Source organism: Pezoporus wallicus, unplaced genomic scaffold (genome assembly GCF_028554395.1).
Source record: "Pezoporus wallicus isolate ANWC-B61680 ecotype Strahan unplaced genomic scaffold, APGP_CSIRO_Pwel_v1 contig_13458, whole genome shotgun sequence".
NCBI lineage: Eukaryota > Metazoa > Chordata > Aves > Psittaciformes > Psittacidae > Pezoporus > Pezoporus wallicus.
In genome coordinates, this window is record NW_026635549.1 from 148,431 (window position 1) to 161,214 (window position 12,784).

The 12,784-nt window shown below is 42.2% G+C and overlaps 1 protein-coding gene across 25 annotated transcripts in view; it reads right to left on the bottom strand.

Annotated features, from left to right (window-relative positions):
• Positions 1 to 1,962: 1,962 nt before the first annotated feature.
• The window catches only part of DLG2 (discs large MAGUK scaffold protein 2), a 995,744-nt gene continuing 984,922 nt past the window's right edge, over positions 1,963 to 12,784 (bottom strand). For all 25 annotated transcript variants that reach the window (XM_057396723.1, XM_057396722.1, XM_057396721.1 and 22 more), the window contains 3 exons: positions 12,231 to 12,340; positions 8,433 to 8,524; positions 1,963 to 7,399 (listed from right to left, as the gene is read on the bottom strand). In XM_057396723.1, coding sequence (XP_057252706.1) covers positions 7,293 to 7,399; positions 8,433 to 8,524; positions 12,231 to 12,340 — 309 coding nt within the window. In that variant the 3' untranslated portion in view covers positions 1,963 to 7,292. The remainder of the gene's footprint in view (positions 7,400 to 8,432; positions 8,525 to 12,230; positions 12,341 to 12,784) is intronic.

A 12,784-nucleotide genomic window follows, 5' to 3' on the forward strand; every position in this document is an offset into this window, starting at 1 on the left:
AATTCTGCTCTGGTAGGGCTATTATGGTAACCTTGCCTTGTCTGAGATGTTTGATTGCTGCATGGATTGCTGGTGGGGATGAGGATCTGATGTGTATGCAGAGATTTAGGAACTGATCTGCACTTTCCTTCGCTCTCATTCTTGACATAGGGACCCAGGTGTCATTGCCTTGCTGTGTGCCAGCTATAAAGTGACATCATTATAGTGCAATGAATAACTTGCTGATGCCAGATGGATACCTAAATTCCTTTGAAAATCAGTCTGAAATGACCTTCCTGAGATGCATTAGAACACTTAGTTCACTGCACATAGAAGTACTGCAGGACTACCATACAGCTCTGGTCCCAGATACCTTTTCAAACTGGGACACAGTGTCTTTAAAGCCACATGGGTGTGATTTGACAGCTGAGTCCAGGCATTTGGCTGACTGTGTGAAGAGACCTTTAAAAGGCAGTGGGATGAATGAGACAAGGTGACCATTCAGGGCAACAGGCTGGCAGAGGTTGCCACCACTGCCTGGATCGATAGCCTCAGCATGTTTAGATTCATGTAATTTTAACTATTTCCTGCTTCCTGGGCGTTTTATAAAGATTGTTTTCCATCTTTCCCTTGTTTTTGCAGAACCCAGTCTGGGGAATTAGCTCAGGTTTGCCTAGCGATAGGATGAAGAAGAAAGTTGTTTAAGTGTGGTGGATTGACCTTGGCTGGACACCAGGAACCTCTGCCCTGGTGCCTGGAGCACCTCCTGCCTCCTTCATTGATGTTGGTGTCTGCAGGGCTGTTGCTTTCACATACTCTCACCTCTCTCAGGATGCTCTTGAGCAGGGTTTATTTCCCCTTAACCATGCTATCTCAGAGGCGCTAACATCATCACGGATGGGGTCAGCCTTGGCCAGTGTTGGGTCTATCTCGTAGCCAGATGGCATTGGCTCTGTCTGGGGGAACCTTCTGGCACCTTCTTAGAGAAGCCACCCCTGCAGCCTCCCCGTTCCCAACACCTTGCCGCACAACCTCCATAGAATAAGAGACGCTGCTCTGCAATGAAGAGCCCACCTCCAGACTGCTTTGTACAATGTTGCTTAGGAAAACAAATTCGGGTCGTTGCCAAGCTTGTTGGAGCAGTAACTTTGCTTTGAAAAACCTCTCGGTAAACAGGCTGGCATCTCAAAAACAACTTGTTGTTGTTTCTTTTTCCCTAAGTTGTGCTCATCTGCATATCAATGGGAATTGTTGTTTGGATTCTCTCCCTCTCCTAAATCTACTGGAGAAGTCTAAAGCACCACAATGAATGTTTAGATGATTAACCATCTTTGTGATTACGTACATTAAACTCCATGGACAGAGTTTTTCTCCCTATAGAGTCAGTTGTGGCTCCCAGAGCCATATGGAGGCTCTGTGGTCCTGTGCAGACTTGAAAGCAATGTCCCTGTCATGTTTCTGCCTCTGCCAGTGACTGACAATGCCCATGTGGCCTCTCTGGAGCCCACAAGTCTGCCTTTGGGATGGCCAAAGGTTCCTGGGCTGTTGGGACCCGATAGCACAGCTGAGTTTATGCTCCACTAAGCTGCTCACAAGCATGTAATTGTTACAGACAGTCCTTATCCCAATGGCTGTGCTGTGATGCCAGAAACATGGAACAATTCTTTATTTGAAAGAAATATTCTGATGATTATTCAGCACGCTGCTGACGATGCTCAATACACAGCAGAAGTGCGGCAAGGAGGAAGGGGCAGTGCTTCACCAGAGAGAATCTTCTTGGTGGCAACTTTCATGTCAACGTGAAGTCAAAAAAGGAAAAGAAAAAGTGCAAGAAAGAGAAAAGTTTCTGCATCCTCAGTCATTTCTGAAACCAGGAATGTCCTGTGTGACCGGTGTGTCTCAGCACATATTAAGAGCATATTCATTCTCTTCTACTATTCTGCTTTAAGGAAAAAAGACAAATTATGCCTTGTGAAGAAGCCATTTGCTATAAAGTGTAAAAATGCTTTAATATTAATATTTTATAATAAAATTCATGACATATTTATAAACACTCTATCAAGCATTTACAACTGAACCACAGCTGAGAGCTTGGACCGGAATAAATAAGCAAGGACACAGCTAGTATGAAATATACATCTTAATTTTTATAATCGTGTGTGCTTTATTCTTTACACAAATGGAATGGATGCGCGAGAGTATTTACACATAACAGGAGTGTAAGCTGGACAAGGGTATTCTGTAAACTCCAGTTCAGATTCTGAGTACCCCACACTACAGCTGGACTGAGAAACATCCTGCTCAAGAGACGCGCGCCGGCCAGCGTGCCGGATGGAGCAGCCTGCAGAGCACAGGCTGCTGCACTCGGAGACTCGGAGCGGCCAATTCCAATTGAGGAACACAAATCCAGAAATTAAAAGGTTGCTATCCCACTAAGAGCCAACAGTGTTGCCTTTTTAATTCCTTTTTTTTTGTCCTTTTTTTTCATTTATTTTTCCCGAAAATACCTTGCCTAGGATGCTGGCTACCATCCATCCCCAGAAATGCTGTTTTACACCAGGGCAAGTTGCCTGAGCTGTAGGTCAGGGCCATAAGCTGCTAATGCGGTGTGAGGGATGATGAATCGCATCTCATGCTCCTCACCTTAAAGACAGCGTCTCAAAAGGGGTAGTGGTACCTATTGCTCTTGGTGAGATGTAAGTGGGGCTGAAGCCTTCTGAAAATCTGGCCATAGTATTTGACCCATAGGGTATCTTTTTGTTCAGCAATTTCACAGCCCCTACCTCAAAATGATCTTGGTCTGTGACTTGACCATCTGGGTGCTGCAACAAAGTAAGCAGTAGATAACAATGGAAAGAGCTGAGCTACTGTTTAATCCTGTGGCCTTGGTGTTTTACAATAATGCTAAAAAACAGGTGTAATGGGGAGGGCAGATGTGTAACTTCAGGTGGTGTAAATGGGATGGGCTCCACTGAAATCCATCACTGAATCATAGGATGGCTTAGGCTGGAAGGGACTTTAAAGATCATCTGGTCCAACTCCCCCAGTGGAGTGACCGTGATTTACACCAGCTGAGGATCTAGGCTAGCTATATGCTGAATAGATTTTAGATGTTATTTGCTGTTAGCCTTGATGCTGATTTGTGACCTGGAATGGTAACCTTTTTTTTTTTACATAAAGACAACCTCATTATTCTGAACTAATTGACAAGATGTCTGATTTTTAATGGAATAGGAAAATACATTTATTCCACCAAGGCATGGGCTTGAGCACATGAATGCAGTTGCACAGTGAACCGCATGCATAACATGGCAGACAAAATGTTCAAGAGAAAAAAGGTTGAGAATCAAAGCTGTGAAGGATAAAAGACCACTTTCTCTGAACACAGCAGATATTATGGCTTTGAATCTGCAGCTTAAAGAGAAGATTGAGACTTTATCCATTAACACTGTTTTTCCTACAAATACCCTTCTGTGTTGTCACTCACTGAATCCTCCGGTCATGGATACGAATTGAAGAACAGAGAATAAAATATAAGGAAACCAAAAGAGAAATACAATTTGACTGAGCAAGTAACAGCCAAAGTGTAACACCAACAAATGCTCCATAGAAACCTAGTGTAAGTAGGTAGGTGGTTAACTAGGACACTGTCGCTGGCTCGTAGTGGTTATCAGCTCAGGTTCCACACTGCTCTCCAGGATGAGGATTTGAAATTTCAGTGCAACGGAGAGATTTCTTATCCTTGACTTTCACAGAGTGGTTCCTAGGACCCTATCCACACCGGAGCATCAAACCATGCTAGCTACAAACACAATTACAGCACAGAATATTTATCTAGAAACAGCCTTTACTACCAAAGAAATTACAAAGTGCTAGCATGGACAGGGTACCTCTGTAGGAAGGGGGAATTAAGCAAGAAAGAGGCACTTTCACTGGTTGATGGTCAGACCGTAAGACCAGTAAAGAGTGCCGTGTCACTGAGCCCTGTTGGCAAGCTCTCCATGAGTCAGTGCATGGAAGGTGTTTTGTGGCAAGGAGAAATAAATAGGTTGTAATATTGCACATCTGCACAAAGCTAGCAAGATGTCATTGTGACCATTCATGGGTGGACAGAAAGCTGTGATCATTTTGGTTCTGCTTAGACCCTACGGTGCTACACACTGTGCCAGAACATGAGAAATAGCACCAGGGGTGTGATCTGGCACTTTTCCTAAAGGGTCCAGCGTTTGCATTTGTCTCATGTTTAGATACTTGCAAGTCTTTTGTATGGACAGAAAAGGGATTTGATTATGCTAAGCTGTGTTAGCACCAATATGGTCTCAGGTGCCAATTGCTGTGGGTTGTGAGTTTGGACTTTGTATGGGTCGGTATTTATTTTGCACCACATGTAATTCTGCATAAATCTTATGTTTCTCTTCCTCCTCCCACTACCACCCAGCATGATCTGAACAGCTGCAATGCAAAATAGAGCTGCAGCTCCGAGGATGCTGAAACATGGAACGCAAAACGTCAATGCACAAAACAAATGGGAGTACAAGTCCTAAGGGAAATAAGAGCTCTCACTGCTTCTCTTCGTGATTTGGTTTTAAATATAGGTTTTATTTAAAAAAAAAAAACAAACCCAAAAAAGAAAAAAAAAAAAGGAAAAAAAAAAGAAGTGCAATGGCAACTCTAAACTGGAAGCACAAACAACAGACAGGGGAAAATAAATAATGTTACTACAGTAACCAAGGACTGATGGAAAAATTGATTGTACTCAGCCATAGTGTTACTGTTCACCGTAAAGCACAGCACATGACAAAGCAAAACAGTTACTAGTAGGATAGTACCGTAAAAGGCTGCATGCTGAACTAAGAAACAAAAAAGCAGATGTGATTGATTGCTTAAAAACAGAGCTGAAAACTAGAGTTAGGTTCCTGCTTTAGGATACTTGTTTGTTGTTTTTTTTTCAGGTCTGGTGGGCTATTTCCCAACCTGGGGCAATAGTACTTTGCCAACATGGAAAAATCCATGGCTTCCAAAGATCTGGGGTCACTCTGTGGATTTCTGCAGAATTATCCAAAATCCAAGCTTTCGTTCATTTATATTTTGTAAAAATAAAGGTTTCTAGCCCTTCTGGTTTACAAAGCTCTTTTGGAGACTCAACTGAAACCCTTCATTATGAATCTGCGCTGGCCAGGCAAGTAAAATAGTAGTTACAGAAGTGTGAACTTCTCAAAGTTACCATAGTTGGGCAGTAAGTCAGAGGCCACCTTAGGGCCGCTAAAATGCCCGTGTTTTTAACCCCATCACTACTGGTGGCTCTATTGCAAACATCCAGCGAGTCGCGCTGTCCGCGGAGGTTGGCTGGATGGACCTGTCCTCTTGACAGGGAGTAGAAATGTAAGCTTCAAATAGACAAGTAACTGAGGAGTCTATTTAGCATTTGCCCTTAAAATGTCCTTAAGCATTAGGGTTACTGAAGCCACCAGCTAAGCAGCACTGGACTCCTGCGGCACAGCAGGCAGGAGAGTGGTGGGTTTTACAGGAAACTTGGTCCAGCAGCAGCAAAGGCAATTCAGTTTGCGATCATATCATCTCCTGCAGTTGTCTCCTTGTGTCAGAGTGAAGAATGGTATCAATATACAAAGGAAGGGCAATGTGAAGTGAGATAAAAATGCCTCCTTCTCCCCTTCCGTGCATCCCAAACTGCAATTCCACAGATTTCCCCCAAATCCCTCACAAATGTCCATTGCCTCAGTTTTTGCTTTTAAGACCCTTGTTGACTGTGAAATGAATGAAGATACAAGTTAGTTGCTGACCTGCCTGCCTGCAAAGAGAAGAAAGATCAAATGCTTTTGTTAATTCCTTTAAAGAAACAGGAAGAATCAAAAACCATCTGGGGGTGAAGTGTGACTCCCTCCAAGAGAGAAGTTATTAATTGCATTCAAGCACTGACAAATCATCCACTTCAATTTAAAGATGCATTATCCTTTTGTGATTACAAAAGGTCCTAGAGGGCAGTCAGTTCAAGAGATCTTTCCATAGGAGTTTGTCACGATTAAATAGAGGCAAGGGAGAGGATTAAGTTGAGAGAAAAACAAGATGACAACTAGAATTGAAGGAATTATCTTGCTTGTCATTAGCAATAGAGAATCCGTTATGGAAAAAAAGGGATAATGCAACTTGATGGTCCTCTTTACATTTTACAGTCGCACAAGGGTGTAAATATTTAATCTTTCAATTAATCTTTACAAAATATCTCACAAAAACATTTTTACCTATAGAAATTAGTTTCTATACATCAATATATTTTTATTTTTATAAATTATTCCATCTTTAAGTGCCTTCTAGCAATATAAATGATAAAATAGACAATCAAAAATTTTAAAGCTTTTCCCAGTTGTATCCCTCCTTGTCAACATAGGTGCTGTGAATCCTCATACATGTGTGCGTCCACATGGGAATGTGTTTGTGTGCACGTGTGTGTGATGTGAAATGCTTCCATCCTCTCCCACCCTCAAACTCCATTAAACTATATTGTAATTAGTTCCTGATGCAATAGTGTTTCCAAAGGGGGAAAAAAGAAATGCTTGGCTTGGTTTCAAAACTCAAAACATGTGCATAGTTACCAAAGTTGAGGTGTACCAACTACAAATGTGCAATGACAAGCTTAGGATAGGACCCACCTCCTAGTCAAGTCAAATAGTGTTCTACCAGTGACTTCAGTAGGAAGTGGACCAAGTCCTCTGAGCTTGATTTTGCAAGGTGCATGTGGCCCTGATCTAGCAAAATGCTTAAGCCTGTGCTTAGCTTTGAGCACGTGAATAGTCCTACTGGAACCGATGGGACTGAACGGCACAGGGAAGGATCACAAGTGACTCCAAGTCAACAGGCTACTCATGTGTAAGAATTGGGGTCAAGTGCTGAGCGCCTTGCAGGATCAAGCCCTATATGAGGTTCAAGAGCTGGGAGCTTCTCTTTAAAGCAATCAACACACTGAGCTCAGCCATTGGAATCGATCAGGATGTCCGCATGGGCACAGGAGGTGGCTAGCTCCCCTTGACAGAGGGTCTCCATGTCAGAAGTTTATACCTACAACTGGTGCTCTGAGCACACAACAGATTTGCTTTTTATGGTAGAAGTCTTTTTGTTCCTACCCTTTGACCCATCAGTGTCCTTCATGGCTTCAAACACTTTGTGTTGTACATTCATCAAAATTCACATTGACTGCAAAGAACATAAATGCAACAAAAACAGGAAAGCCTCCAAATAGTATATTATAGTTTTCTTCTAAATATTCTCCCGTCATAATCAGAGGTGCAGTGGCTAATTTATAATTTTTCCTTTGAAGGAATCCAGATGAAAGGCCCAGATTGTTCTTCAATTACAAGTTTGCATTGATTATATATATCTTCTAAGCTATCTCCTTGGACAATAGCTGCAGTAGAGAAAACATATCAATATTTTTTTTAATTGACGTATTCTACAGCATCCAGTGTCAGCAGAGTTTCAATGTACTTATAGATACTGATGAAACAAGGAGTACACTGTGATGTTCATTATGGAAAAGTCATAGCCCTACAGATGGCATCTAAGTTCAAATCAATGTCACCTCCCCATGGCAGGCATCCATCCCACTGCTTGTAGTAAAAAGACTGAGCTAGGTTAGTTTAGAGATCAAGCAGTTCTGTCCTAGGGAAGGGCAGAATGGTAGGTTCCCACTGTTGCAAGTCGAGCTTTACATTTAATTTGATGTAGAAGCTACTGCAGTAGTGAGTAGCAGCAGATTTACAGCTTATTCTTTCACTGACATGGTTATAATAAACTCATTCTTCCTGCAAAAGTTAACTAGATCAGCCCCAGGCTGACAGAGGATAAAGCAACTGCAACACAAAGCAGTATCTATACTCTTAAATTCCTTGTCCCACCAGCAGGAATCTAGGAGTTCAGAATACATGGACTGTCAGCATTGTGGAGGGACAAACCGGGGCTTCTGAGTGTTATCCACAAATACCAGCCCCCTGAGTAGGGAGCTGCGTAAAGCTGCCCAAAGGAAATGCTGGGACCCAGAGAAGGTCTTAATCTTGCTGTTTTCCAAGTCAGGAAGAACATGCCTTTTTCCTTCTCTCCCATGAGCCATAGCTTAAGCTCTTGCCTTGAGCTAGTGAGGAATTATTTGGTCTGTACGAATGCAATGACGCAGCATTTTTACTGACTTTGTTTAATGAAGTTTTGGGTAAGGGAGGGAATCAAATTCATGCCCAGATATTCCTTCAGGGCATCAAACCTTTGAGGAGTCGAATGTCTCAACTGCTCTTAAATTACAGGGAAACAGCAATCTCAAGCCAGTAGTCCTTACTATGGGCACACTATACTGATAACACTCTAGGGCAGAGACAGAGGTGATCCAGTTCTTTTGCAATAAAAGACTATATCTTGGGGAAAAGAAACTGTTTTTAATAAAAACATACCTGTAAAATATTCTCCAAATTCTTGTTCTAATTTAATTGCTCGATCGTAGGTTTTCTTCGCTTGCTCCTCTGTCAGACGTTTATTCATTTCCCTAGAAACACAGGGGAAGTAATTAAAAAGTTTAAATTCTTACCAGAAGAGCTTTTCAAAACATAAGTTCAACTGAATCACAAGTGGATTGAGACTGATACAAGAATCAAGCAGTGAAACTCATTTCTTCCATGAGTTCATTGGCATTTTCAGTACTCTCATTTCATTTTTATGCAGTATAAACCCATGTTTCCAGATTATTTCCCATTTTTCCACTAAGTTTTTATTTTGGGTCCATTACCCTACAGTCCCAAGGCTCAAATCTGGTAACTGCTAACTGAGATGGCCTTGTGGCATCAGCAACCTATGGGTAAGTCTGGGAGGCTTGAGGTCTCAAGGACTGAGCACTCGGAGCACTCTTGCCTCCAGAGCTGAACCTTCAGAAACCTCTCCATCTCCTAAGCCCAAAGCTGGCTGTCTCAGCTGAATAAGGTTGTCCAAACTGCTGAAATGGAAGTGGGGTTTTGACAGAGGCTAAGGCTCCATCGACAGAAGTGAAATCATGATTAAAGGCAGGATTCAGCACAGAGTTTACTGACTCTATAGAAGGAATCCCGGAGTCATTGTAAAACCTATAGGGAAGCCCCGAAGGACCCAGCATGTCTCCCAGGGAGACTTCTTGCTTCAGGTGGGATGTGAGTTCCAGATATCATAAGAAATCAAACTGATTCTTTCCAGTAGAAAGAGTTGAGTGGAAAGGAAAGGGGAGGAAAGGGAAGGGAAGGGAAGGGAAGGAAAGGAAAGGAAAGGAAAGGAAAGGAAAGGAAAGGAAAGGAAAGGAAAGGAAAGGAAAGGAAAGGAAAGGAAAGGAAAGGAAAGAAAAGGAAAGGAAAGGAAGGAAGGAAAGGAAGGGGAGAGGAAGGGAGAGAAGGAGGAAGGAAGGAAGGAAGGAGGAAGGAAGGAAGGAAGGAAAGGAAGGAAGGAAGGAAGGAAGGAAGGAAGGAAGGAAGGAAGGAAGGAAGGAGGGAAGGAAGGAAGGAAGGAAAGAAAGGGAGGGAAGGAGGGAGGGAAGGAGTGAAGGAAGGAAGGAAAGGAGGGAGGCAGGGAGGGAGGCAAGGAGGGAGGCAGGGTGGGAGGCAAGGAGGGAGGCAGGAAGGAAGGAAGGAAGGAAGAACTTTCAACTCATTTGTATGAACAAGAGTAAGATATGGCAGATAAACCTATATTTTTTGTGCTGTAGTAGTTACATGCATAAAAAAGACTGAACACAGTTGTGCTGTCATAAAAATAGCCTCTTTTTGTTCCCACAGAGCACTGGTGTACCATGTTGAAGTTCTCCACACTAAAATAATAGTGTTTATTAGAAAGGTGTTATATCTGTTCAGCCGTGCACACCCTACGACTCACCACTGCTTAGGACAGAGTACGTATTTGTTCAGCCAGACCCTGTGTGGTTTAGTTTCCTTGCTAAATAAATGAAATGATTCAGAATTATGTCGTTATTCTCAAGACAGTTTTTTTACAAGTAATTACACTGTTTATATTAAAAGAGTTCTCATTACTGTTAGAAACTCATTTTGGGTGCTGTTTGAGAAGATAAATACACATTAGATAAAATAGCTAAAAGGTTACCTGTGGAGAGCAGGGGATAAACTAATTTAGAGTGCCTGAATTCCTTACATTTTTCTCTTTTATTCCAGGAGTTGTGTTGTGTTTACATAATTTATTTATATAAGCCATATTGCTGCAAACAACCCTAAAGTAGGACTCGTATATAAGGACTTCTGCTGTCCCGCAAGTTTGGATTTGTAATAAAGGGTGTCTTCCACAGCATATTCACAGAACAAGGAATTCAAAGTCATATACCGGATTTCACTTTGTTCCTACCATACTGTCAACACTAAGGCTTTAGTTTTGGAGAATGAAGACTTTTGGCTCACTTTTAATTTATATCTGTAAGGAAAATTCTGCTAACTCTGCATAACCTGGTTTGTTCTAAGTGAAATATTAGCATTGCTTTGATTTAATAACAGGATGGTTGCCATAATATTTGGCATCTTCATAGCACTGTTCAGTCAGTTTGTGCAAGGTTTTGCTGTTCTCACATCAAATCAGTGGAGCCTTTATGTTATTGCCACATTTCTGGTTCTGCCTAATGTAGTTTTCAGACTAAGGGCCGCTTTTATTTATGCTTTGGTTTTGTCTTTACTCATTCCAGGTACATTAACAAATAATGGAAATATTTTATGGATGGGAAAACTGTAGGTTAAGATCTGTCTTAATCAATGCAGAAGACAGGCAGACTACCCTCCCCCTTCTATACAGCAATATAATCAGAATGTAATTGAATTGTAGGGCTGGAAGAAATGTCAAGTCATCCAACCCGAGAGGGCTTTGGTCAGGATAGGGCTGCGCAGGTGCCGCATACTGTGCATCATTCATTGCCTGTAATGTGGCTGGACGTGCAACAACCTCATCACCAAAATGCAGGAACAGGGAGAAATGATGTTCATGGGCCAGCCCTCCAGCTGAGGAGTGCTCCATACCCAGCAAAACAAAATAACCATCTATTGTGCCTTACAGAACACTGATGTTAATACAGCCCACAGTGGCAGTTTCCTTTTTTGCAGCCACATTATCCATCCATTCATATTCCTGTGTGATCCACCCCAACCACCAGATGCTTTTCTGCAGCGCTATAAGCTTAATTATTCCCTGCTTGTACTCATACTTTTCATTTTCTCTCCTTTGTCTGTGCTGAATTTCATCTTACTGATATTACACTGAGTTTTAGTCTTATCCTCAGAAGTGCTTGCCTTGAGTTATTCACAAACTTTACAGAACCATTGCCCAATTCATCATTCAAGTAATTCATGAAAATAACAAGTAGTTCCAAACAGGGACTCAGCTCAGGAGGTAAACTTACAGGATTCCTGTCACCTCCCAGTTTAACAATTGCCATTTTCAATGACTGCGTTTAGTTGTGCGCATGATCTCTAGTAATTCCTTCTGGACTATATTTCCCTAACCTGCTACTCAGAATGTCCCCCAAATCAAGATGCAATACAATTATTGATATCAATCTCATGAAGGAAGGAAATATGATTGATTTGATTTGCTGTTGATGCGTGTACGTTGGCTGCATCTTAGGGCCTTTTTAACCTCTCAGTTATTATACTTGAGTTGTTTAACTGGTCCCTGGATCCGAGTGTTTTTCTGAATATTGAAATTAAGTTGCCTGGTGACAGCATGAAGTTGATGTCTTCTCTTTCCTTCTTTAAGTGTTATGTTTGACCCTCTCCAGTCCCATGGGCTCTTGCTTACCCTCTTATAGACCTATAGCTGATGGATAGGTGAGACATGCACCACGAATCTGACACAGGTTTACCTTCTGGTTTATCCCCTGTGACCAGACTCTACACCCCAAGAACACCCAAGACTGGATGGCACAAGCCATGCTGCATGAGCCCTTGATGAACTTGCTGCACAGGCTGGAACAAGTACAGCAAGCAATGGAAGGGAGTCCTTCATGCTCCAACATGTAAGACCACGCGTCCCAGAGTGGAAGTTTCAAAGGCAGGTTTCATTTGTTACCTGAGATATGGGGATACAGTGGATGACAGTGAAGAAGAGCAACTCTTCACTGTTCCTACTTTCTCTTGTTATTACTGATTTTAGAGGACAGGCAAAACATAGACTCAAGACCTGTGCTGTGCCACTTGTGACTGTACCCTGAAAACAAAACGCTTGAAGAAGTTTATACTTACATCAGAGGCTCCCAGGATTTAGGCTTAATGAAGATAGCAATGGGATAGAGTTGTGCAACTTGTAGTCGTTTGATAGCGTTTCCTGACACATCGAGTATACAGTGCTTGCCCTGTTGGAAACAGGTGAGTACGTTCTTAGTTTTGCAGAGTTTGCTGCAGATCAGCCAGAAGAAGAGAAGCAATTCTGCAACACAGTGCCCTGGAATGGGCCATTACTGGTACACCAAGGAAGGGGGACTGCAGGGCATTTGCTCGACTGCTCTGCGCTCTTCCCTTTGCTTTGGTGCTAATATAAGATATACATGGAAGATATTACTTTTACTGGGATGAACTTTGTTGGGGGGGGGGGGAGAGGATTTTCTTCAGAGATGAGAAAAAATAAGTTCATAAAAGTAGTAAGATGTCTAGGTTCTTACAGGCTGATTCAGTTCTTGTTTGTGTCAAAAACTCCCTGTTTCACCTGAGGCAAGTAATTTAATCTTTCTGTGCTTTGTTCTTTTGCCTCTGTGAAAGTGAGATGAGTTTATCTACCTGTCTCACAGGGGGAAGAGGAA